The sequence below is a fragment of the Mauremys mutica genome, chromosome 2, assembly GCF_020497125.1.
Source record: "Mauremys mutica isolate MM-2020 ecotype Southern chromosome 2, ASM2049712v1, whole genome shotgun sequence".
NCBI lineage: Eukaryota > Metazoa > Chordata > Testudines > Geoemydidae > Mauremys > Mauremys mutica.
The window spans coordinates 282,939,587-282,966,835 of NC_059073.1; the positions used below are offsets into that span (position 1 = coordinate 282,939,587).

The 27,249-nt window shown below is 42.9% G+C and overlaps 1 protein-coding gene across 9 annotated transcripts in view; it reads right to left on the reverse strand.

Moving 5' to 3' along the window:
* The window catches only part of LOC123362874 (sodium channel protein type 5 subunit alpha-like), a 138,628-nt gene that overhangs the window by 67,269 nt on the left and 44,110 nt on the right, over positions 1–27,249 (reverse strand). For 5 of the 9 annotated variants that reach the window (XM_045003414.1, XM_045003413.1, XM_045003417.1 and 2 more), the window contains exons 5-11: positions 25,346–25,552; positions 21,719–21,782; positions 20,467–20,622; positions 18,462–18,606; positions 9,846–10,040; positions 5,913–5,997; positions 2,272–2,501 (exon numbers count right to left, since the gene is read on the reverse strand). In XM_045003414.1, coding sequence (XP_044859349.1) covers positions 2,272–2,501; positions 5,913–5,997; positions 9,846–10,040; positions 18,462–18,606; positions 20,467–20,622; positions 21,719–21,782; positions 25,346–25,552 — 1,082 coding nt within the window. Of the gene's footprint in view, positions 1–2,271; positions 2,502–5,912; positions 5,998–9,845; positions 10,041–18,461; positions 18,607–20,466; positions 20,623–21,718; positions 21,783–25,345; positions 25,553–25,753; positions 26,406–27,249 lie in introns of those variants that run through there. The other 4 variants (XM_045003415.1, XM_045003418.1, XM_045003416.1 and 1 more) reach the window with 4 other exon arrangements.

Consider the following 27,249-nt stretch of genomic DNA (forward strand, 5'->3'; position numbering starts at 1 on the left):
CAACTCACTTTTGCCAAGCTAAAGGCTGTCTTTACCATGGCCACAGTCCTGGCACACACAACTTGTCCATTTATAGTGGAAACAGATGTATCCAATGTGGCCCTAGCAGCGGTACCATCACAGTGACTTGGACCCCGTCAGTTCTGCACCCTTATGCATTTTATTCTCAAAAACTTACTCCCACAGAGATGAACTATGAAATACTGGAGAGAGCTGCTCACCATAAAAACTGAATTTGAAGAATGGCATCCCCACCTTGAGGGAGATTGGCATCCAGTACAGGTCTTCACTGACCATAAGAACCTCAAGTACCTCTGCAAAGCCCATTGAACCAGAGGCAGTTAAGGTGGGCCTTGTTCTTTTCTTGGTTTGAGTTTACAATTACCTACTGCCCAGGAAAGTGAAATGGAAAGCTAGTGTTCTATTGCAGAAGTAGGTATGCTACCAGATAAGTGAAAAACTGACTTCCAAGCCTTCCTACCACCTCAAGTCCAGTAACTTTGCCAATGTAACAATTCAGTGAGACCTACTCTTCCTCATCTGAACCGCCTCCAAAGAAGACCCACTTGCCCAAGGAATGCCACTGGGAGCTAAGATGCACCGTTCCCAGCAGGATGGAATAATATACTTTGATGAGCACATATATTTGCCCCCAGGGCAACCCTGACTGGAGGTGCTATGGCTGTGCTATGATACTCCAATGGTGGGTCACTCTGGCTACCGGAAGACTCCCACATGGTTGCCCATTTTTTCTGTTGGCCCGACATGTGGGCTGAGGTTCAAGCATACACGGACTCCTACAAGTGGTCTGCATGTACCAGGATGCACCAAACCAGAACCATTGGCATCTTAGTAACCCTGGAGACTCCTGGTTTGCATCAGCCTAGTCTTCACTGTGGAACTCCCAGTGTCTGATGGCCATACTTAGTCATAACGGTTGTGGACTGCCTAACCACAATGGCCCACTTCACCCCTGCAACCATCTGCCCTCTGCTGAGGCTACTGCTCAACTCCTACTGCCCAACTCCTACTGCACAGTAGAACTCTATGGATTCCTAGACCACATAGTTTCTGACCAAGACCCATAGTTCACCTCTTGCTTCTGGCATGAAGTATTCAGGCTCCTGGGCATCCACATATACATCTCCACTGCATACCACCCCTAAATAGATGGACAAACTGAACAAGTGAACCAAGGACCGGAGCAGTACTTGAGGTGCTTTGTAAATTATCATCTAGCTAACTGGTCCATACTCCTGCCATAGGCAACATTTTCTTACAATGCTGACCATGCCTTTATGGGTCGGAGTCCCTTCTTCGTTAACTATGGGTTCCATCTTCGTTTCCACCCAGTATTACCAATAGATTTCCTGAACCCTGCCACCACCAGCTGGGTCCAACAGATCCATCTTATTCAGGAAGTGCTCAAGAACCACCTAGAAGAGTTGAAGAAGGCCTACAAAATGCATGTGGACCATTAGCGGCAAAAAATTCCAGTATTTTATGGTAGGCCAGAAGGTGTGGCTTGTCGCCAAACACCTCCAGACCAAATGACCTTCCCGCAAATTGGACCACCAGTTCTGGGGATCCTTCCCAATATGTCAGCAGATTAACCCAGTTACCTTCAAACTTCAGCTTCCCCAATCTCTCAAAATACACCCAGTTTTCCATTTCCCTTCTGAAGCCCTACACCGAGAACCCGCTCCTTGACTGAAATCCAGAGTCACAAGAAATATGAAGTGCATGCCATCCTCAATTCCCAACAGACATGCAGCTGTTTGCACTATCTGGTGAAATGGCAAGTTTACAACTGCCAAAAATACACTTGGGAGCTTGCCTCCCATGTTCACGCCCTTGACCTGATGGAGGAATTCACCAGTCTGAATTGGCACTGTCTCTGACTCTGACCTCACAGTACCTGATTCTGTCTGCCTCCCAACTCCTGCTCCAACCACTAGGTATGACTGCCCTTGTCCCCGTCATGACATCCTGGGTTGGAGGGAGCATGTTCAGATATTCTGTGGGGAAAATGCATGCACAGTCTGGTCAGCACTAGGAACTGTGAGAGACTGGAGCATGCTTAATTAAATGAAAAAACGAAAAAACCTTCAGCCTGAGACAGGCACTCAACATGAAAAAATTTCAGTCTAAACAGCTAATTTGACCAAGTTATAAGCAACTGAAAACAGGGTCTTATATGGGAAGTATCAGACAACCTTAATAATAGGCAGTTACTAGCCATGTCTATAATGAGCATAAGATTTCACTTACTTTGTTGCCTGTAATAATCATGTTCCTAAGAGCTTTTGTCATTTTATGGTGCTCTAGTGCCATGAAGATGGTATTCACCACAATGCAAACAGTGACAGTGAGGTCAGTAAATGGATCCATTACTATAAGCTTCACTTTCTCCTTGAGTTGTATCCACAGTGGGCAACAGTCCCAAATGAGATATTTTTGGGCAAAGCGATTCCAGCATGAAGGACATTTCTGTTTTGACTCTTCCAGTTTAAGTGGGAAGGAGGACAAAGGGACAGTTAAGTAATTTATGCTGAATTATATGGCAAGAAAAGAATTTCAGTCAACCATAGCACAGAGAATTTATTTTAATCCCTCCACATATGACCAAGAAAGTATGGTCTATAATCAAATCACTCACTCATTCTACACAAGCCGCTAATTCAGTCACTTTAAAAGATCTATGGATACAGGTGAAGTCACCCACCTCTTCATATCTGTGTTAACTTTTCTGAGGATGCTACAGTATCTGTATTAAGGGGAGACTTTTCAGGTGCATGGTTAGAAAAATAAAGATTAATTACTGATAAGTACTGTTTTTCATTAGTCATATTTCTGTACTTATAATTCTACAGTTTGGGCCCTGGGCATTGTGCTCTACCAAAGTTGTGTCTCTTGGGGTTGTATGAGTGCCCCTTGGTGATGCCAGTGTTCAACGACAATGTGCACAGGAGGCAGTGCAGACCCCAACCACCTCGGTTCCGTCTTTTGAACAATAGTGTTGCATAGCGTGATAAGAATTCCAAGGTAGAGGGGAAGAGGAAGAGTGCTATCTTATAATCGGTGCTAGCATCGGCTCCTCAGGCATTCTGAGGTAAAATTTCCACTCTTCTTTCCAAATTAAACTAACTGAATTAAGAAACTACAAGTAAAAATGGGTAAAGATGTCTGCAAAGACTGAACAGTAGAAGTGAGAGAGGTTCCTAATGTTCTTTCCCATAGGGGAGAAGGAACTGAGGTGGTTGGGGACTGCACTCCCTCTTCAGTACACTCAGGGTATGTCTACACTAAAGTGGGAGGTGTAATTTTCAACTTGAGTAGACATGCATATGCCATCTTGTGTGGCCAAAGAAGCAGGGGCAGTGGCTTGGGGTATATGCCTGAGTACATAATTAGGACCTCAGAAAGACTGTACTCCGACAACCAGCTTAAACTGCTGCCTGTGCTACCATGGCCACACTGCTATTTTTAGAATATTAATTTGATTATAGCTCCCTCTTGATGAAGATGTCCTTCTGGAATCCCAATGTGGTTTAAGATTGTCTTCAGGCACCACCAACATGACAGATGTTGCATGACAGATCCAAGAGAAGCGTAGAGAACACCAGCCACTGTTTATGGCATTTATTGACCTAACTAAGGCCTTTGATTCCATCATTTGTGAAGCATTATGGAAGGTGCTGTCTAAGTTCAGTTGTCCACTGAAGTACATTTGTGCTCTCAGGCTACTTCATGATGGGATGGCTGCCATCATCCTCTCTAATGGGTTGGAGATGGACCTGTTCACCATCCATACTGGTGGTTAAGCAAAGCTGTGTTATTGCCCTCCGCCCTTTTTTCCATCTATCTTGCTGTAATCTTGATTCTTATTCGTGACTGCCTTTCTTCAGGAATTGGGATTATCGTATCACATGGACGGACAACTCTTCAATCTGCAGCATCTTCATTCTAAAACTAAAGTCACCAGGACTGTTATTACAGTATGCTGATGACTGTGCTATTCTCACGCACACTGAGGCTGACTTGCAATCCACCCTAGATCTTTTCTCAGGAGCCTATGATAGCCTGGGACTTTCCCTCAATATTGGGAAGACTGAGGTGCTCCACCAACCCTGCCCCAGCACAAGTTGCCCCCCTTCTCACACAAATTATCATTGATGGTGAACCCCTGGAAAATGTTGAGCACTTTCCTTACCTTGGTAGCCACCTCTCCCAGACAGCCAAACTTGGTTTAAAGATCAAACACAGGATCTGTTGTGCCAGCGTATCCTTCAGAAAGTTGTTTCATTATGTCTTTGTTGACAGAGATCTGCAGATGGAAACTAAGATCCTTGTCTACAGTGCAGTAGTCATCTCCACTCTTTTTATGGGTGCAATACATGGGTGACATATCGAAGCCCTCTTAAGCATCTAGAATGGTACCAACAGTGCTGCCTTAGGAAGATTATCTGTATCCAATGGGAAGATCGTCGCACCAATGCCAGTGTTCTCTCTGCAGCTAACATCACCAATGTTGAGACAAAGATTGTGAAACATCAACTTTGCTGGGCTGGTCATTGTGTGTGGATGGCTGATACTCATCTTCCGAAGCAAGTCCTCTTTTCTCAAATTAGTCATGATAAGAGTACCCAGGGAGGACAGAGGAAATGCTACACGGGCACCCTGAATGTATATTTTAAGAAGGGAGGCATTGACCCCACAAATTGGGAAGAGCTGGCTGGCAATAGACTACAATGATGTCACATCATACATCAAGCCTCAGCACGTTTTGAACAGAATCGCATTGCTCAAGAGTCTGAGAAACGGCAAAGGAGGAAGGAAAGGGTACAGCATCCCGGCCAGCAGTTGTGCTTTCTCCAAGCAACCACCTGTCACATATGTGGAAACACCTGTACAGCATGAATTGGACTCCTCAGCCATCTTAAGTCTCATCAATGACTTTTCCCCCGGCAGACATCATCCTTGTATCGAGGGATAGCAGCCAACAATTAATTTGATTAGAGCTAGCATGTATATGTCTATCCAAGCAGTGTAGACATACCCTCAGATGTTGAATGCTGATGTCGCTGGAAGGCATGTGTGCAGCCCCAACCGATATAGCTCTGATAGAGGTTCTGTGAGCTCGATGCTGGGGTCACCAAGCATCCAAGTGAAGGTGGAGGCATAGGTTTATTATTTGTGATGATTTAAAATTATTAATAATGGCTAACAAACTGGGTTTTGAAGATCTGAAGTCAGAGGAATGTCATATGTTTATAACGAAATCTCATTTTTATGCCAAGCAACCCAGAGTCTGATTTTCATTGCCAAGAATTCAAGAGTAAAGTTGTCCTGGGTTTTCCCCTTTCTGGCTTTTTTCAAGTCAGCTACAACAGTTCAGTGCCATGTACAAGTAAAGTGGAACTGTGGGGGTATATGTTTTCCACATTATTTTTCGCCATTTTAATTGACAAGGAGTTTTTCTTCTCACACCTCTAGTTTTGATGGCTATTTAATAGTACAAGAATCCTACCTCTCAACTATACCTTATTTTGAGGGATGTCACTCATTTTAGTCCCTACATCCAATTCAAATTTGATGTTACATCACTTATTGAAAATTATTAACATTAGAAATAATCATGAAACTGAGGTTAGATAATGACTTATTTACACTACTGGAATAAATCTCATAGCACTTTTGGGTCTCTGTCACACAATGTCCCATATTTAGGCCTTGACAGGAAGGTGACATGACAATAGCTGTTTTACTAAAACTTATTTTTATTTACAGCATAGCATCCATATATGCTCTACTAATTTTTAAAATTACATTGATTATTTATTTGTAACAATTTGATTTTTCAGATCAACTTATACTAAGTTTGCATTAAAGAACACTGAAGAATGACTTACTTGTGGCATTGGCAATAATATTGGTTGCGCTCATTATCCTTTGTCTTCGAACTGGATTGCTTACAGAGTCTGCTGATATCTGCTCCTTTGGTTAGGAAAATAATATAAAATAAGAGGCAGATGTGGTTAACTGTTGTTTACTATACAAATATAATAGAGCATAAGGTAAATGGATCATATTAAATAAGGATTCCAACACAACCTTGCATTATTGTATGGATGTAAAAATACTAGCAATAACAAAAAGTCATATGAAGTCAAAGGGCATTTCTGAAATAAAACCTAGTATGATTCAGAAAACACCTTCCTTGTGAAATCATTCATTTAACAACAATAATTTTATCATTATTCTGGAAGTGTGAAAACTTAAATTTGATTGGAAACCAATTCTTTGCTAGGCAGTAGCCTGAACTATTTCATGAATATACTGTAACATATCAAATAACTTTAGGCTAGGAATGGAATTAATCATTTTCCCCCCAGTATTTGTTGAATACTGAAGTTAGGATTTAGTATTTGGAGAACACTGAATATAAATCCCCATCCTCCTTGAAGAAATGGGAGGAGCAGGTAGATAAACTGCAACATCATATGGGACATATTCAAATACTTACCAAGATTCATCACATACCATGTTATCACATGCAAGTACATTTTATAAACTGAAAGATTAATGGATAGATCGGATGCAGGGAAGAAGGTAAACACCTGGAACGCAGGAGCAATGCCGGTGTTGGGGAAGAGAAACAGGAGCTGGGACTACAGAATTAGAGATCGGGTAATAAGAGGAAGCCAGTCAAGTAGGAGGGAACTGTTGATTGGCCACAGCATAACCTATGGTAATGAGGGGGCAGTTATTTTAGGCATTCAGTGTTTGTGGAAGTTAAGGGGTTTTTTGATGGGGGAAAGGAGGGAATATTTTAATCTAATCAAAGATTCATCCCATCCCTACTTGAGATAATTTATTTACAAAAATGTAAATGTCATAAAAACTGAGCATTTTCCTCACATTTTTATTCAGAAAGTGGAGCTATCATTGAAATTAAAGTGATTTAAGATGTCAGTAGATTTGCATTCTGATACTATACAGTTTATTTTTGTCTATCAAAAATTCTGATGACTTTAAGTGCTAGGGAAAACTTGGTTGATATGTTAAGACTAAGTCCCTTGTTTTCATCAGTGGTCAAGAAATTTTATTAAATTGTTATAAGGCATAATAAATTCACTTACAATGTAGTGCCATGCAGGAGCCCTGCTTCCTTCCCCAGGGAGCTGGGGACCCACTTTAGAATGTGAATGGTTGGAGGTGTGGGGGGACTCTGAATCCTTTCAGGGTTTCCTGCCCCCCTCCAGCCCTGGTCTTTTGCAAGACTTACCCCTGAGCTGTCCATATAGTTTCCTCCTCATCCTTGGACTCTCTCCCCCAAAAGCTCAGAAGTTCCTGATTGTGCTTTTCTCTGTTGGAGTCACAGCTCCTCGGGGCTGGGTGGGGATCGAACATGATGATCTGACCCTCAGCCCAGTACCCTGACTGGAGACAGGTGGGGCGTAATTCAACCTCTGTAGAGCTACCTCACATAGGGAACACTACTTAGATTTAAGCCAGGTGTTTGTAGGACAGCTCTGACATGGCTGAGTTGGGGCAGAGGAGTCTGGCAGGGAGGCACTGCAGTGGGAGAGCCATATGGTTAAAACCACCATGCTGCTATTTAACCAATCCGGAGGAGGAGGAGGAAGATTATAAATCTTAACAGCACAAAAATGAATAAAAATAAAGGTTTTAAAACAAAATGATTAGGAGAAACTAAACCACTAGTTTGTTCCACTACCAAGGCAAAGAGAATCTGGTGACTGAACTCAAGGGAGGAACTTAGTCCTGGGGCTTCTAGCAACAACACTGGACCACTTCCAAATTCCACTGATAGGAGGCATTAGCCTGTGAGAAATGAATAAAGAGAGAAGCTGTGCAACGGAATGTATGTACCCAGAAAGAGCAAATAATTAAGAAATCAGTTTGCAAACATCCAGAAGACAATAAGGTTATAAGTAACAGTCAGTATGGATTTGTCAAGAATAAATCATGGCAAAACAAAACAATCACTTTCTTTGACAGGGTAGCAAGCCTTGTGGATGGAGGGAAGTGGTAGATGTGGTATATCTTGGTTTTAGTAAGGCTTTTGATATTGTCTGGCATGACCTCATAAACAAATAAGGGAAATATAACCTAGATGGAACTATTATAAGGTGGGTGCATAACTAGCTGGAAAACTGTTCCCAGAGAGTAGTTATCAGTGATTCACAATTAAGCTGGAAAGGCATATCTAGTGGGGTCCCGCAGGGATCATTTCTGGGTCCGGTTCTGTTCAATATCTTCATCAATAGTTTAATAAATGGCATAGAGAGTACATTTATAAAGTTTGCTGATGATACCAAGTAGAGAGGGGTTGCAAGTGCTTTGGAGGATAGGATTAAAATTCAAAATGATCTGGACAAACTGGAGAAATGGTCTGAAATAAATAGGATAAAATTCAATAAGGACAAATGCAAAGTACTCCACTTAGGAAGAAATAATCAGTTGCACACATAGAAAATGGGAAATGACTGCCTAGGAAGGAGTACTGCAGAAAAGGATCTGGGGGCCATAGTGGACCACAAGCTAAATATGAGTCAACAGTGTAACACTTTGAAAAAAAAGCAAACATCATTCTGGGATGTTAGCAAGAGTGTTGTAAGCGAGACACGAAAAGTATTTATTCCGCTTTACTCTGCACTGATTAAGCCTCAGCTGGAGTATTGTGTCCATTTCTGGGCACATTTCAGGAAAGATGTGGACAAATTGGAGAAAGACTAGAGAAGAGCAACAGAAGAGATTGAAGGTCCACAAAACATAACCTATGAAGAGAGACTGAAAAAAACTGAGTTTGTTCAGTCTGGAAAAGAGAAGACTGAGGGAGGACATGATAACACTTTTCAAGTACATAAAGGATTGTTACAAGGAGGAGGGAGAAAAATTGTTCTCCTTAACCTCTGAGGAGAGGACAAGAAGGAATGGGCTTAACTTGCAACAAGGATAGTTTAGGTTGGACATTAGGAAAACCTCCTGTCAGGGGTGGTTAACCACTTGAACAAATTGTCTAGGGAGGTTGTAGATTCTCTGTCATTGGAGATTTTTGAGAGAGGTTGGACAAACACCTGTCAGGGATGGTCTAGATCAGAGATTGGCAACCTTTGGCACACGGCCCATCAGGGAAATCCGCTGGTGGGCTGGTTTGTTTACCTGCAGCGTCTGCAGGTTCAGCTGATCGCAGCTCCCTCTGGCTGCGGTTCACCATTCCAGGTAAATAGGGGCTGCGGGAAGCAGTGGCCAGCACATCCATCGGCCCACGCTGCTTCCTGCAACCCCCATTGGCCTGGAATGGCAAACCTTGGCCAGTGGGAGCTGCGATCAGCCGAACCTGCAGATGCTGCAGGTAAACAAAGCAGCCTGGCCCACCAGCGGATTTCCCCGATGGGCCACATGCCAAAGGTTGCCAATCCCTGGTCTAGATAATACTTAGTCCTGACTTGAGTGCAGGGGACTGGACTAGAAGACCTCTTGAGGTCCTTTCCAGTTCTACAATTCTGTGAACACACCCACATATCTGCAATCCATTACTGTCTGGTAAAATATCAGGTATACTGGATTCGAAAGTGTTACTTTAATTTTAAAAGATTTAATTATAGTTTGGACTGATGTTCCATGCTTCTATCACACCAATGCATATGTTGTTGTGTGAGAAATTACCACCATTGTTCTTGAAAACAAACAAAAAAACTATGACTAAGATATGAGCTGTATTTGTTTTAATCAATGACTGTATTTCCATAATAAAAGGGAAAGAAAAGGAGTTTTATGTGATGTGTATTCTGTACTGTACATAATAAAGTACAGACCTGCTCTTTCCTTAGTAGTTCCTCAGCTTCCTGACACAATTTCTTCTTTGCCTGTGTTTTAGCAAGAGTGGCATTGTTTTGCTCTTCATATGCCATGGTTACTACGGCCAGGATCAAGTTGAAGAGATAAAATGAGCACAGGAAGATGACCACCAGAAAAAAGATCATGTAGGGCTTTCCAGAAGTTCGGATGGTCTGTGGGCACAAAATAAATGTTGTGACACGTATTTTAAAACAAACATAGTTAATTACAGTCTCCATATTGTGAAGTAAGTCAACATATAGTACTGTTTTCTTAAAACAAACTTTCAGCAGCTTGTATCCTGGCCTGTGTTATCCAGGAGGTCAAACTAGATGATCTAGGGATCCCTTTTGGCCCTCAAGTCAAAGACTATGAATCTATGACTGTCGAGCTGTCTGGAGTAGCTCATGAACATGAGTGCCAACCTCAGGGCAGACTCTTACAAATCAGGGCACAAACTTCAAATTGTGTTCCATAACTAGACTTCACTAAGCAAGTATCAAGTGTGAACTCCTCAAGCACTATAACAGCTTTAACATGGAGTCACAGCCAGTCCTCTTGGGCACTCCCGTCTATCTTGCCACCCAGACAAGCCTGCCTTTGTGATAGATGATCCTGTACACCAAAAATCACAACAATATTCAGGCTACTCCCAGTCCCAAAGGACCAATCACTTACCCCAGGTCAATTATACCTTAGATCTCTCACTAGACACAACACTTGTAGCCAATCCTGTAATAAACTAACTAAAGTTTTATTAAATAGGAAAAAGAAATAAGGAAGTTATTTACTTGGTTAAAGCAGGTAAGCATATGAAAACAAATCAGCTACAGTCTTAGGTTCCAAAAGGTAATAGAAACTGCCGCAATATACAAGCTTTCTATGTCTCTAGAACTAACTGAAGCCAAGCAGCACGGGGATTACACTTGCTTACACTTAGAAATATTGCCCTCTACAAATTCCCAGCAGCACAGTGATAGTTCCTTCTGGTCAGGGCTTTTTATTTCCTTCCCTCGGAGTTCAAACTGACAGGACAAGTGTTGGCACCTGTCTCCTTTTCATGGGAGGGGGGGGGGCAGATCAACAAAGTCTTTGTCCTTTGATGTATCACAATGGCTCACTTGGTTTCAATGGGCCTTCTTGTGTGCAGGACCAGCACTTTACATTAATTAATTCTTCTTTCATGTTTGGTGAGTTACATGGTTACATAGTTTACAATGCAAGCACTCAACATAACTTTATACCATGGGATACAGATGTTATAAGTAAGATCAATACATGCAGCCTCCTACAAGCATTTCATCAAGTCTAAACACTAAATACATTGTTATAAACTTAACATTTGTTTTAACAATACACACAGGTGAACCAGACTGTTTTCCAGCTATGCATTTGTCAGTGAGGCTTAGGGACCTTTGCAGGAGCTGGCACTTGGTCTGCCAGCATAAATATTCCTTTGTGCTCATGCAATAATTTCCCCCTCACATAGTCTAATGCAGGGGTCCCCAATGTGGTGCCCGCGGGCGAAATGCACCCGCATCCTGGCCGGCGGTCAAGCATCTGCTGAAATGCCGCTGAAATTCGGCGGCATTTTGGTGGCGACGCCTCTGGATGACGCCACTTGCCACCGACAAGCGACGTCATCCAGAGGCATCACTGCCGAAATGCCGCCGAATTTTGGCGGCATTTCAGTGGATGCTTGACCGCCGCCACGGTCCTTCATCTGGCGCCCGCCAGATGAAAAGGTTGGGGACCACTGGTCTAGTGCATATCATTCATAATGGTAGCACATGCAATTGAAGAGAATGGACTAAAACATTTTAAGTAAATATAATTAAATGAGATATCTCCCAAAAAATACAGCCAAAGAAGCATCAGAGTTTAATTGTACAGAAGACAACTTTATGATCCATTCTAAAAGACACTATAATTAAAGGACAAGAAACTACAATTTGTTTGACAAAGAAGAATGCAAGAAATAAAAGGTCAACATGGCATCAAAAGGGACTGCTCAGAATTAACGTATGAGATTTAAACAAACCAAATACGTAACCTGGAAATGGACAAGGGGGGATACAACCAGCAAGAAAACTCAGCCAATTAAGGCTAGCAGGAAAAAGATAAGGGGTGGGATTTTATCCTTTGCTGTGGCCCACATACACAGCTGGGATGGCATGCAGGAACTGTAAAAGCTCGAGAGTCAGCCAAAGGAGAATTACCACTCCCTGCAGGCATTGCAAGGGCAGCTCAATGAAACCCTTTCCCACACATAACACTATTGGCATTCTTAGCAGTACTATTCCTGAATAGCGCATCTGAAGAGGTTGCTGTAATATAGGTTATGTCTACACTAGGAACTGTACAAACCTCCATGTGTGTTGTTAAGAACATAAGAACAGCCATACTGGGTCAGACTATTGGTCCATCTAGCCCAGTATCCTGTCTTCCGACAGTGGCCAGTGCCAGGTGCTTCAGAGGGAATGAACAGAACAGGTAATCATTAGTCCTGTCGCCCATTCCCAGCTTCTGACAGAGGCTAGGGACACTTCAGAGCATGGTTTTGCATCCCTGCCCATTCTGGCTAATAGCCATTGATGGACCTATCCTCCATTACCTTATCTAGTTTTTATTTGAACCCTGTTACAGTCTTGGCCTCCACAACATCCTCTGGCAAAGAGTTCCACAGGTTGACTGTGCATTGTGTGCAGAAATACTTCCTATTGTTTGTTTTAAACCTGCTCCCTAATATTTCCATTGAGTGACCCCTGATTCTTGTGTTATGTGGAGTTAACACTTAATTATTTACTTTCTCCACACCAGTCATGATTTTATAGACCTCTATCATATCCCCTCTTAGTCGTCTTTTTTCCAACCTGAAAAGTCCCAGTCTTATTAATTTCTCCTTATATGGAAGCTGTTCCATACCCCTGAACATTTTTATTGCCCTTTTCTGTACCTTTTCCAATTTCAATATTGCTTTTTTGAGATCATATATTATATATTGAACAGTACTGGTCCCAGTATAGACCAATGGGGGACACCACTATTTACCTCTCTCCATTCTGAAAACTGACCATTTATTCCTATTCTTTGTTTCCTATCTCCATGAGAGAGCCTTTCCTCTTATCCCATGTCAGCTTACTTTGCTTAAGAGCCTTTGGTGAGGGACCTTGTCAAAGGCTTTCTGAAAATCTATGTACACTATATCCAGTGGATCCCCCTTGTCCACATGCTTGTTGATCCACCTCAAAGAATTCTAGTAGATTGGTGAGGCATGATTTCCTTTTACAAAAACCATGTTGACTGTTCCCCAACAATCGTGTTCATGTGTGTATCTGATAATTCTGTTCTTTGCTATAGTTTCAAACAATTTTCCTGATACTGACATTAGACTTGCTGGCCTATAACTGCCAGGATCACTTCTGAAGCCTTTTTAAAAAAACTACCCTCCAGTCATCTGGAGTTGTTGTGCCATAACCCCCCTCCACGATTGTCCACATCTTAACCCCTGAAGCACATGTCTGATGGAGACTACAGTGAATGAAAGCTAGCACTCATGAGGGGTTTGGGTATGCACAAGCCTCTAATGTGGCTTAGCCCCATACAAGTGCCACAATGTAGTGTGGATGGGGACAAGGGGCATGTACAAAGTCCCAAGTTTCAGTAGCCCATTCTCACAGTGCATTGAACCCTTTTTAACCTTACCCTTACCCATTGTATAAAGGTCCCTGGTCCCTTGTTGCCAGTGGTAGTAGCGAGCTGCACTGTCCACTTTAAAAGAGTTTTCCAGTCCACTTTGATCAGTACAGGTGAACATTGATCATGTTCCAAAAGCAGCCACTTGGTCTGCCAGGCACACAAGGGTGCTGATCAACATGTGGTCACAAGACACTATCCTCCATGACAGGACCTGGAGTGGCAGGAACATTCACGGATACCAGAAGATTCCGTGGAGGTGGAGGAGGCAGGCATTCACCGGACTCTGGCCAAGTGCTGGGAACGTATGAAGCACCTGAGGCTCCTGTACTGAAAGGTAAAGGACTTGAACAGCCACTTAGGGAGGGACTGTCCTTTGAGCCTGTGCTGCAATGAGCTGGACCAGGTGCTCTCCAGAGCTCCCAGGACAGAGCCTGAAGTGGCTCATGACAACCGCCTCAAACCTGCTGGCCTCGTCAGATAACAGTACACCGATGAGGGGCAGGCTGAGGAGGCAGCTGGGACTGTGGAGGAAGCTCTGGGAGACCTGGAGGAAAAGGAGTATATGATTCTGCACCTCTGTCTGGAGGAGCTAGTTGAGCAAGCCACCCTGAGGAACCCAGGGAGGACCCAGAGCCAGGGCAGGAACCATAATCTGAGGCTTTTAAGTTTTACAATGGACTCCCCAACTCTCTTCCCACCAATATCCCCTTTTGTTCTGGTGCTCCATTACTGACACCCTGCCCCTGTCACTCGAACAAGAGACACCTAAAATTTTATTGAACTCCCATGAACCACTGTTGCACATCTAGTGGAAGATATAACAAAGATTATTAATGCACTGTCATTGTGCCCGTGCCTGCATATTTCTCAGCCAGCACACTGGCAACAATAGTTACAGGGCCATGCAGTCCGGGGGAGAGGGAGGGAGGTGGGTTTGAAGAGGGACTGGTTGGGGATAAGACAGCTGTAGAAAACACAACTGTTCAAAGTTCCAGCCCCCTACTCCCATCCCTCTCCCTTGTTTTCCCATTCCCCTATGAACAGGAGCCACATGGAAGGTGTGCGGGGTGTTAGGTGCAGGCCCCCTTATATCTGGGAAGAAAAAGGTGATCCAAGGAACATCCCCACAGTCTTTTCTCCCTGTGAAAATTAAAAATATTTTGTACTATTCCCACTCCCTGGTGTCTGTCCTCTCCCCACTCCAAGCCACTCTGCAAAACCCAGGAGAAGTGGGAGTGGGTGAAGGTTCCACTCTGGTGATTGTACAGACACAATGCCAAGTCCCTTAGCAGTGGAGAGGCGAGTGGCTTGTGGTGTTCATTGGAAAGTTCAGGGAACAAAATAAAAATGTGGTGTAACTCTTTCTTTCCCTGTCCCTATCACTGCTGTTCACTGGACACAGGAGCTGGATTTTCTGGTGATGCAGGGGGCGGTTAGCCATTCTTAGTGGGTCATTTTTCCTCTTCCATGCCTTCCTCTTGAATTGCCTTCTAGTTCTGTAAGCATATTTCAGCAAATGTTTGGTTTAGCTGAAATTTAAGCTGGTTCTTCAGATTTAAAGGCTGTGCAACTGTGCTTGGTTCAACTTCATAGCCAACCACACCCCTCCATTCAGCAATAAGTAGAGATGTATTCATTAGCAGTAACATCTCTCTGGTATAGATGGCCAGATCTCCTCCACAGGACTGGAAAGCCACCTCTCTTTTCCATTCCATACCTTGAAAACTGCTATGTTTTCCAAATGGTGATCAGCCTTTAAAGAAGAAAAAAGTAACTGGTAACATAGCCCCTGGAAGCATTGTAATTTTTAAAAATGTTACTACAGGTGTCTTACCATTATTAGCTTATGCTCCTTCCTTGGAGGCTGCAAAAGTTTTCTGAGAATGAAGGGGAGCATAACAGTCACTTCCTGAATTGATAAAAGGTATCAACATTGTGGACTTCAGCAGCACAATTACATGGGGGGGATTTCTTAGCTTCCTTCAAGGGAAAATAGATATATGATGTTATTTTATGTTTGAATTAACAGGACCCTCTGCTGCCGAGAGGGAAACCGTTCCTGCAGGAAAGAAGGAGCAGCACCCAAAGGCAGCAGAGGCAGAGGCAGATGGAAATGGACTCAGAGGACCTGCTTATTGGCATACACAGGAGGAAGCAGAGGCAGTTTGAGTTCCTCAGAGCAGAGGAGGATCAGGCTCTTCAGCTGGAGGAGGCACTAATGAACCTGTTTCTGCAGCAGGAATCCACATGCCACAGGGAACAACAGTACACCCAGAAGGAATGGGAGATTGCCAAAAGGGAACAGGATGATGTCCAGATGTAATCACTCATTCAGCTAGTGGCAGAAAGAACTCAGGACCTGACTGCCACTATGGCTGAGGCTCCTCTCTGGGAACTGGTACCATGTCCTCCTCCTGCTACTCCTCCTCCAGCTGCTGCTCAGATTGCTGCTGAGGTGGAGGATACAACCCTTCCTCCCTCCGACTGACTGGGAGCAGCCTGCTTGACTCCCAGCACAAGACACTCCGCTAACACCCAAAAACCCTTACAGGGGACCAGGAACTGTGCGCATGAGGGTGGCTGCCTGTACAAGCTTCGGAAACCTGTTCTGTCCTATAACCACTCTGTACAGAAGTATTCCCCTTTACCCTCACATACATTGTGAAGGACACAGTATGTCATGATTACGTGAACCATATTGGCCATATTGTCATTCAGATGGATGTGCAGGCATAGCCAATGAGCTTTCAGTCACTCAAACCCACACTCAACAACCATGCTGCAGCTAATCAGTCTGTAGGTGAGTTCCCTTCTGGGTGGGTCATTGATTTTGGGTATGGCTTCATGATCCAAGTTAGGAACGGGTATACAGGGTCCCCCAAAATAACAGTTGGCACAGGAATACTGTAGAGAACCATGTAGTTTCTGGGAAATAGTCCCTTCTTACCCCTGTAGCAAGGTCGAGACTCACTGGTGCGGCACCGCCTGCTGGTTGTCTTGGGAATTAGCTCTTTTCCAGCTTTGGAGCGCCCTCTGCTGGCCGGTGGCTCACCTGCCTCAGGCCCTGTGTCCCTCCCGGACCCCGGTGGCCTTTGCCCTGGGGTTCTGCCCCAGCCAGTACCCCCTCACTCTGGGTCTCCCCTCCCAGGGGAACTCCCGACCCTCTAACGCCACCTTGCCTTAGTGACTACTGCCAGTCATTATCTAGCCTCCACTCACTGGGGCAGACTACAGTCTGTCATGGCCACTCATCATTGGCAAGGGGTTAGGACCTGCAGCCTTTGCGTCTCCCCAGGCTGCCCCTCTGCAGCCCTGGTATCTTTTCATAGGCCTACATCAAGGCCTGCAGTCTGGAGATTTACCAGGCTGGAGCTCCCCAGCTCCCTTGCCCTATTCCCCAGCACTGCTCCAGTTCAGGTACATGCCTCCCAGGCAGCTAGCTCTTCCCACTCCAGGGCTAGAGTGAGACTTCTCAGCTCCTGGCCCACAGCCCTCTTAACAGGGCCAGCTGGGCCCTGATTGGGCACGGCCACAGCTGTGGCTGCCTCCCCAATCAGCCTAGCTTGGCTGCTTTTAACCTCTGTTCTCCAGGAGTGGAGCAGCCGCCCCACTACAAGCCCCTGCAGTACAATCCTGATCTCTTGAGTACCCTGGAGTCATGAACCTTTCCTGTGTGTCTAGCTTTGGCATTCATAAACTGACCCCGGTGGTCCACTATACCTTGCAGAATGAGTGAATAGTAACATTTTCGGTTTAAATATTTACTTGCCTCCTTCAGTGGGACAAGTATGAAGATGTGGGTGCCATCAATTGCACCTGCACAGTTCAGAAACCCCATCTTCTGAAATCCAGTTATAATTTCTGGTAGTTGGGTTATGTCAACTACCTGTGGATAAATGTCAGTACTGATTTCCTGCCAACCCTATACAATTACCACCCTAACAGCAGAACTCCCAACCCTAAACTGGTTTGCAACTGACCAGAAACTATCAGGTGTTGCCAGCTTCCAAAAGGCAATAGCCACCCACTTCTGCACTAGTATGGGGTTTTGAAAACAAGTGGTCTGGCACTGCAGGGTTAGTGCAAGCTTGCACAGTTCCATGAAGGTCTGCTTCCTCATTCGGAAGTTCTGGTCATCAGCCCAGGTTTACAAACAATGTAATCCCACCACACCATGCTGGTTCTGACCAGAAGCAGCAGTCCATCCATGGGCATACCATGGCAATACTGGCAGTTACAACATCTATTCCATGGGACTATAGTGGATTGTCACTCACCCTCTTGGTCAGCCATCTTCGGTGTGTCAAAAAGTTCTGGCCCAATTCTGTCCACTAGCTTGTGTATTGAGTACTTCCCCACATGAACAGTTGTTTTGCAAGAAGTAGCTGGAGCAGAACCACATCATCTTGGACTTGCTCCAGGTCTTCCACCCAATTTGACAGCAGGGATTGGTGAAGCAGGAGCTGCCATCACCAAATGTGTGAAGGCAGCAGATAATACCAGCAACACACAGTAAGGCAGTTCCTGGAGTGTCTCCTGTGATGCATATAACTCAGAGACACCATTCCTGAAATGGCAGTATGAATGTTGGATACATGGACAATGTATATGGATACTTGGCGCAGGTATGAGGTACATGCACTAACAATACACGGACAACTATCTGAGGATGTGTGCAAGTGTAGACAAAGGCTTAGAGCATTGCCCTGGGCTGAACCAGTTCTGATAATGTTTTGGTCTGTACTTCCATAGTACTTAAAATGTTTTTTAAAATAAATGTGACTGCACAAATGTTAAAAAATAAAATAGTCTATTTCAACATTTTTAGCATAGACATCATACTAGACTGAATGACTGGCTTGCTTAATTATCATTTTAACAACTAAAGTACCTACCTGTCGATATAGACGCTCCCAGTTATCTTGTGTCATCAGACGGAAAACAGAGAGGAAGGCCCAGCCAAAATGATCAAAGCTTGTGTAGCCAAAATCAGGATTGTCCCCAATTTTCTGGCAGGAATAGTTCTCTGGACATTCCTTACTAATAACAGAAGAGACATTATATTATACATGGCTTCCATGTAGAACTGGTTTCCTTACATATCAGATTGTTTATATTGCTCCTGAAAGCGCCAAGCACACAATCTCAAATACACACTCCTTTAGTTCATCTGAAAGTTCACATCCTCCTCCTCAAATATATTTCTGCCATCAGGTGTCATTCAAGTCTCCGATTCCCTGGTAAGTAATGTGGTGGACCTTCTACTACAAGATCCAAGACTTAATATGTGGCCCGGTGGTTTTCAACCTGTCGTCCACAGACTATGTCTAAGATTTCTAAAGCGGTCCACACCTCCCATTTGACATTTTATGGGGTTCACAAATGAAAAAATATTGAAAACCACTGATGTAGTTTGATTCCACACCTCTCCTCCAATATACACCCACCCACACCTTCCCCAAACTCAAATGCCAGCTGGGACAGATGTATACAAGCCCAGGAGAAGCAAGGAATATGAAAGTTCTAGGCATGAATATTTGTGGAGGGAATTGGAAGGATGATGGGATGAAGATTAGATCTTAAATAGTTGGGTGGAGGGGGGAGGAAAGAGAGCCTGCAATGTGCCCAAACCAGAGCTGTACTGAAAAGAGAAACAACCTAATTCTTCAAGCAGCTCAGGTTATCACCACCACAGAGCCACATGTGTAAGCAGGGTCTGAATGAGCTCTCCCCTGACATCTAGTGATCAGCTGGAAGAAAAGACTTCAGGTGCAGACTGTGTTTACATAAACATGCCTGCTGTGCCTAGGTGTGTAGTAAATGGCACTGCTTTGCCAAAATGATCAATTTGGCTGGTTTGGGGTTACGAATCACTCTAGCATTAGGGATAACAAAATGTTGTTATCCTTTTGTATGGGTAAAGGACAGCAGAACTGTGCTCACCATGCTCTTATTGAGGGGTCACCCTGAATTGAACCTCACTTGCTAAACACTGGATAGGGATGCCCAATTCCAGTGAAGATGAGAGTGGGTGGGGACAGATGTTCCTACCTGGTGGTGTGGACTTTGCTTAAAGAGTCCTAGGCACCATTTCACCTGTCCCTCTCCAGTGATTAATGACAGAGATGATTAGACTCAACTGAAAGTCCTTGTTTCCATTCTATGCATCTGAAGAAGTGAGCTGTAGCTCACGAAAGCTCATGCTGAAATAAATTTGTTAGTCTCTAAGGTGCCACAAGTACTCCTGTTCTTTTTGCAGATACAGACTAACACGGCTGCTACTCTGAAACCTGTTTCTGGTTGGTGATTCCTAGAGCTGTCCTCACTGCAGAGCAAGTCTAGGGGAGTAAGCCTTAGACCTTGTGGGGAGAGTGAAAGACAATACAGAGACAGCATTCGCTGTGAGGTTCCCCACTGCCTGCTGAAATCACTGAGCTGCAATCACTAAGAGCTGGGTTAAGTGGCAGGACCTCAGAATATAACATCATGAAAGCAGCAGCAGGGAGGCAGTAGCCAGTGGTGGTAGAGAAACAGTGGCGGCAGCTGTAAGACAATTGCAGAAGTAGCTGCAGAGACTTTGGCTGATGCCCGCTCCCCGATGAACCCTTGTGAATGCACCCCTGAACTTTGAGTCTTTGCTAACTAAGGACAGCCAGCTGTGAGTGGGGTGCATCAGAGGGAGAGGGGAGTGATGTGTTAAAGAGACATTCATTCATCGGACTTTCCCACTGCAAGGTGGGAAACTGAGACAAAGAATACTGCCCAATCCACTGTGGCATCATATGCTTTTGAATCTGGTTGTGGTGTTTTCCCAAATTAAGGCTTGGTTCCCTTTCCCTTTTAATAAAAGTTCTCTTTTGTTTTACACAGACTCAGTGCTTGTGAACAGGGAAGTATCACCTCTTAGAGGCTCCCAGGGTGGTGTTAAGTTTTCCCAGATAACTGTGTGGGAGCTCAAACTGATTTTCTTCTGTACGAACCTCTAGATATTGTACCTGGCCCTTGTTGTTGCCGACTCCGCCTGGCAGAAGGGTTACATGTGTCAATGGACAGGAGCTTGTATTTCACACCACATGGTACGGGAACAAGAATAGTGATCATCACATCAACATTTCAGCTTAGTGTTTGTGAGATGAACACCCACCCACCCTCACGACCAAGGTGCTCCCTGAAGCTGCAAGTCTGGCAGCACTGTGTGAATCAGGTCTGTAAAGCCCTACAAGTACATATAAGAGAGTCTTCATGACTATTAATTCCCTCCTAAGTCAGATATTTTATAATAAGTGTGTAAGATGTCAGTCAAGCCATATAGTGCAGCAGCAAAATAAGTATAATTTATCAAGGTGGTTTTCCCGCCCCCATCTCCAAGTCTATTATCCATGCAAAAGATACCTATTTCTGGATCCACATTTGATAATTTTGATATTACATAAAACCTCCAGTCTTTCAGTGTGATTGTACAGTACCTAGCACAATGGAGCACCAATCCTGAATGGAACCTTTGGGGACTACTGCAATTAAAACAATAAACCGTGTATGGTGCTTGCTAGAGGCCTCTGCACTGAGCTGAATTTCTCCTCAAGTGAATAAAATGTAAATATATAAATAAAACAGGGTCCTGGGCCCACCACCTGACAAAGGGGTTTTGAAGAGGGGAATAGATAGACTCAGCTATGCCCTCCTTCATATGGACTGACATCATAACTTAAGACACAGAGTGGTCTTTGGAAAGAATAAAGGGTTTTTGTTTTTCTATACAAGAGGAAGGCCTTGGAAAGGGAGACACAGACTTTGGAGTGAGCTATCAAGAGAGGAAGTCAGTGCTAGGAACTGACTACGAACAAGTAACAAACTTTGCACTTTAAATTTCCAGACCCATGACCAACTTTATCGCTATATTTTTACCTCCATCTCCCACTCTCTCAGACCACTTATCTTCACTACATCACCAATGTTTAGCAATAGATTACAAGATCATTTCCTTAAATGGGATTTTTTATTCTCCTTATTGTGCAGCCTCACTCTTTCCCCAAAGTGAAAGGAAATCACAGCTTCCAGGAAGCTTACAGTGTAGTTTGTCTACAGCCAAATACAAAACAACAAAAATAGCAAAGAAAAGAAAGAACTAAAAATGGGTGTTAGCTATACTTACCCAAGTTCCCAGCTGAATCCGCACAGTAATACATCCTGGGAATTATTCATTCTGTAGCAGATATCTATTGTTAAAATGAAAGGATCATAAAATCACAAGTTACTTTCTTGTAAGTACCTTCCGAGGTTAATGTGATTGGTCACAAATATCAAGTGAATAGTATATACACGATACATATAATAATCTATGTATTAATGTATTTTTTAAAAAAATCAAGAGGAAATATACATTTCTTTGATGTATGTGCACATGTCTGAGAATCTCCTTTGTAAAAATTTACTATATAAAGCTACATTTCTCTGACAATCTGTGGGCACTATCATTTGTTTTGAAAATTCACTAGTAACTGATCAATAAACAGTATATATCCCTGTTTGTCCTCATATAAGCACAGAAATGTCAGTCTTATGCTCCTTCCAGCTATTCCTCAAAAAGGCAATCTGCATGCCTGGGGGGAGATCTTTATCCTTCTATCTGAATGATTGCAAGACTCTAATTAATCTCTGATAAGGAGTGAGATCGTCTTTTTTCATATGTGTCAAAAGCCGGTATATAGATTGTTCAGCCTAGACGACAGGAGTGAGATATCTAGATTGTAAAGTCTAGATGACAGGAGTGGGATGTGGTAGTTTAAAAGGCAAAAGCGCAATCACCTAGAATTATTATCTCTTGATCTATAAGTGACATGCAATTATGGTTGGAAAGGTGACCAGGCAAAGTGTGCCCTTTTTACCTGGCTTTTCTCTAAAATTACATTTCTGTTAATGATAGGCTGAAGGGTAGCCTGGCAGCTCACTTCCCAAATGAAAAACCTACTTCAGTGCTGCCCTCTTTAAGAGTGTCGAGGAGATATAGCTCATCAACTCAACTCCATTGTGGGAGGATTGTTGCCTGGAATAATGCCACAGGATATCCCATAGGTAACAAGAGATGGAGGTTTCCAAAAAGGCAAAATAGCAGAGGTGTATGTCTTTTTCTACTTAAGTCGAGCTAAGTGTGCACCATACATTTCTGAAGACTGTGAATGCCTAGTGTATTTACTTGGACAAATTAGATGTCTTCAAATCACCAGGGCCTGATGAAATGCACCCTAGAATACTCAAGGACTGACTGAGGAGATATCTGAGCCATTAGCGATTATCTTTGAAAAGTCATGGAAGACGGTAGAGATTCCAGAATACTGGAAAAGGGCAAATATAGTGTCCATCTATAAAAAGGGAAATAAGGACAACCCAGGGAATTACAAACCAGTCAGCTTAACTTCTGTACCCAGAAAGATAATGGAGCAAATAATTAAGCAATCCATTTGCAAACATCTAGAAGATAATAAGGTGATAAGTAACAGTCAGCATGGATTTGTCAAGAACAAATCATGTCAAATCAACCTGATAGCTTTCTTTGACAGGGTAACAAGACTTGTGGATGGGGGGAAGCAGTAGATGTGGTATATCTTGACTTCAGTAGAGCTTTAGATACTGTCTCACATGACCTTCTCATAAACAAACTGGGGAAATGCAACCTAGATGGAGCTATTATAAGGTGGGTGCAAAACTGGTTGGAAAACCGTTCCCAGAGAGTAGTTTTCGGTGGTTCACAGTCATGGCAATCAGACTACAGAGTACACTTATACATTTTGCGGACGATACCAAGCTGAAAGGGGTTGCAAGTGCTTTTGGAGGATAGGATTAAAATTCAAAATGATCTGGAGAAATGGTCCGAAATAAATAGGATGAACTTCAATAAGGACAAATGCACAGTACTTCACTTAGGAAGGAACAATCAGTTGCACACATACAAAATAGGAAATGACTGCCTAGGAAGGAGTACTGTGGAAAGGGATCTGGGGGTCATAGTGGACCACAAGCTAAATATGAATCAACAGTGTAATGCTGTTTCAAAAAAAGCGAACATCATTCTGGGATGTAGTAGCAGGAGTATTGTAAGCAAGACACAAGAAGTAATTATTCCGCTCTACTCTGCGCTAATTAGGCCTCAACTGGAGTATTGTGTCCAGTTCTGGGCACCACATTTCAGGAAGGATGTGGAAAAATTGTAGAGAGACCAGAGAAGAGCAACAAAAATGATTAAAGGTCTAGAAAACATGACCTATGAGGGAAGATTAATAGAATCATAGACTTTAAGGTTAGAAGGGACCATTATGATCATCTAGTCTGACCTCCTGCACAACGCAGGCCACAGAATCTCACCCGCCCACTCCTGTAACAAATCCCTAACCTATGTCTGAGCTATTGAAGTCCTCAAATCATGGTTTAAAGACTCCAAGGTGCAGAGAATCCTCCAGCAAGTGACCTGTGCCCCACGCTGCAGAAGAAGGCGAAACCTCCCCCACGGCCTCTGCCAATCTGCCCTGGAGGAAAATTTCTTCCCGACCCCAAATATGGAGATCGGCTAAACCCTGGGCATGTGGGCAAGACTCACCAGCCAGACACCCTGGAAAAAATTCTCTGTAGTAACTCAGATCCCACCCCATCTAACATCCTATCACAGGCCATTGGGCATATTTATCGCTAATAGTCAAAGATCAATTAATTGCCAAAATTAGGCTATCCCATCATACCATCCCCTCCATAAACTTATCAAGCTTAGTCTTGAAGCCAGATATGTCTTTTGCCCCCACTGCTCCCCTTGAAAGGCTGTTCCAGAACTTCACTCCTCTGATGGTTAGAAACCTTCATCTAATTTCAAGTCTAAACTTCCTGATAGCCAGTTTGTTTAGTCTGGAAAAGAGAAGACTGAGAGGGGACATGATAACAGTTTTCAAGTATGTAAAAGGTTGTTACAAGGAGGGAGAAATTTGTTTTTCTTAACCTCTGAGGATAGGACAAGAAGCAATGGGCTTAAACTGCAGCAAGACAGGTTTAGATTGGACATTAGGAAAAACTTCCCAACTGTCAGAGTGGTTAAGCACTGAAATAAATTGCCCAGGGAGGTTGTGGAGTCTCCATCATTGGAGATTTTTAAGAGCAGATTAGATAAACACCTGTCAGGAATGGGCTAGATAATACTCAGTCCTGCCACGAGTGCAGGGGATTGGACTATATGACCTCTCGAGGTCCCTTCCAGTTCTATGATTCTACGAATGGCAACTCCCATAACCCAGTTCCTTTATACATACCCATGCTTGGGCACACATATGCTTTGCAGTGTAGCTGCCCCCTTTGAATATTCTATAGGCATTTATCTCCCTGGCCTTTCAGTTTGTTGAAGAATATACCATGTTGTGAGAATTTTTATTCAACCATATTTTCAACATTAACTATAATATGTATGTTTAAACAAACATATACACCTAAGGGTATGTCTATACTGCAGTTACTGGGTGTGACTGCAGCTTTAGTAAATACACCCACGCTAGCTTTAATTTAGAGCACTGCAGTGAAGCTGAGACAGCAAGCATTTCAACATGAGCTGTACAACCCTGCTCAGAACCCTGGGTAATTACTTGTGGGGCTAATCTATGCTGAAGCGCACATTGTCATGGCTTCTCTGTCATGGGACCCGAGCTAAGTAGATTAAAGCTATCTCAGTATGTCTACTTGAGCTGAAATCACACATTGTGATTGCATTATAGACTCTTATTTAAAAGAAAAAAGAACAAAAGTTTACCTGACTCCTTTACATGACTTATCTTGGCATCATCACATAATTTCTGATCAAATGCAGTATTGTTACGGACACATTTCATTTTCAAGTTACCCATAAAGAGCTGGACGCCTACAAGGGCAAAAACACTCAAGCAGAAAACGGTCAGGATCATCACATCAGCAAGTTTCTTAATAGACTGGATAAGTGCATTTACGATGACCTTTAGTTCTAGAAAAATAGAATTGAACAAAATGTAGCCTGAGAAGAGAAATTAATATGTAGGCCCATTTGACTATGTACCACAGCTTCAATTATGTAAACAGGGCCCACATGCACTGCACATATTTTTACAACTCTATACCATAAAATGAGGTACAGTAAAACACAGGACTGGGAATAATTTAGTTTTATTGTAATTTTCTCACTAACCTTGGTTTTTTACTTCCCTCTGAGGCTGATCCTCACTCCCCAAGGTCCTGATTTGGCAAAGTATGCAAGCACACTCATAGGAGTTTTGCTGAATAAGGATAGACTTTTGCATGTGCTTAAACTTAAGCAAGTAGTTTGTGTTTTATTGATTTGACTTTTAAATCAAGGTAAAACTCTTATAGACTTCAAGGAGTTTTGTCTGAGAAGACAGTGCATAACAGGGCCCACTATTTTTAAAAGATAACCTATTTAAGACAAAGGAAAAAAAAGTTGCTAATTATAAATTACAGGCACATAGTGAGGCACGAAGTAATCAAATCAATGGGCAGTAGTAATTCAGAATTTTTAATGGCTTTTCTATCTGGAATTCAGAATGCATATTGAAAATAAGAGTTAAATATACAAGACATTTAAGACATTTGTCACCTATTTATTAAAGGTGTGTTAGGATATTGTTTACTATACATAGACTTTATGAAGGCATTAGGGCTGTGAGTGTAAACACTAGAATTTGGAGTTGTTTTTAATGATTTTTTTGCAAGTGAATTTAGCATTCATGTAAAAGGTATTGAGTGCACAAACTTGGAGACTGTAGTGATCTATTTTCCATATTCAATCAGCAGTCCCATCCTTAAATACAGTACTTCTAGAAGTGTTAGAGAAGATCTGTGCAAAAACAGTCTCACCATCTGCAAAACTAATGGCAAACTACACTGAGGATTTGTAAAAACCAAACCTTATTACTATTATTGTGAATTTTTTGTGGAAATGGTAGTTTCCACCACAAAAATGAGAGTTAATTTTAATCTTTGTTCTCAGTGTGGTGAAGGCAGAAAAACCAGTCTGGTTTTTTTTTAAAAAGCACTTACCTCTGTTGTAGCATACATTTACAACAGAATTACAAGCTTTATAAATAACAATTCTGAAGTGACAGAGATAGTCAACACTACTTCCATGTGCAATGAGACCTATAATAAAAAAATCAAGATTTTCAAATATGAATGTCGAAATCCATATTTAGGCAGCTAAATAAGTGGCCTGATTTTCAAATGTGCTGAATGTCCAGAAATCATACCGAAGTACATAGATATGACAGAGCCTCTGTCTGCCATATTAGAGATATGGATTCCATTATTTGTAAATATGTCAGATATGACCTTGTGCAGTTACTTTTTCTGTAAAATGGGTAGATGATCAGAAACTAGCACTTAGCTGTCTCCTGGTGTGGGGGTATAAGGGCTTGCTCAATATTAAGGGGTCATGAAGGGCATGGAGTCATTAACACCAGTGTGTAGAAAATAGGAGATTTGAACTCAATCTCCTATCCTCCTTCACTGAAACCAAAGGTTGGGGTAGGAGGAGGAAAAAGATCCATTTTCTCTGCATCCTGTTCAGCGGTTTAAATTGGTGTGGCTGCTTTAGCAGGCTCAATGAGTATGGAACACATGGAATGTTCAGAGAATTTAGGCGCAAGGCTAACAATTCCTACAGCATAT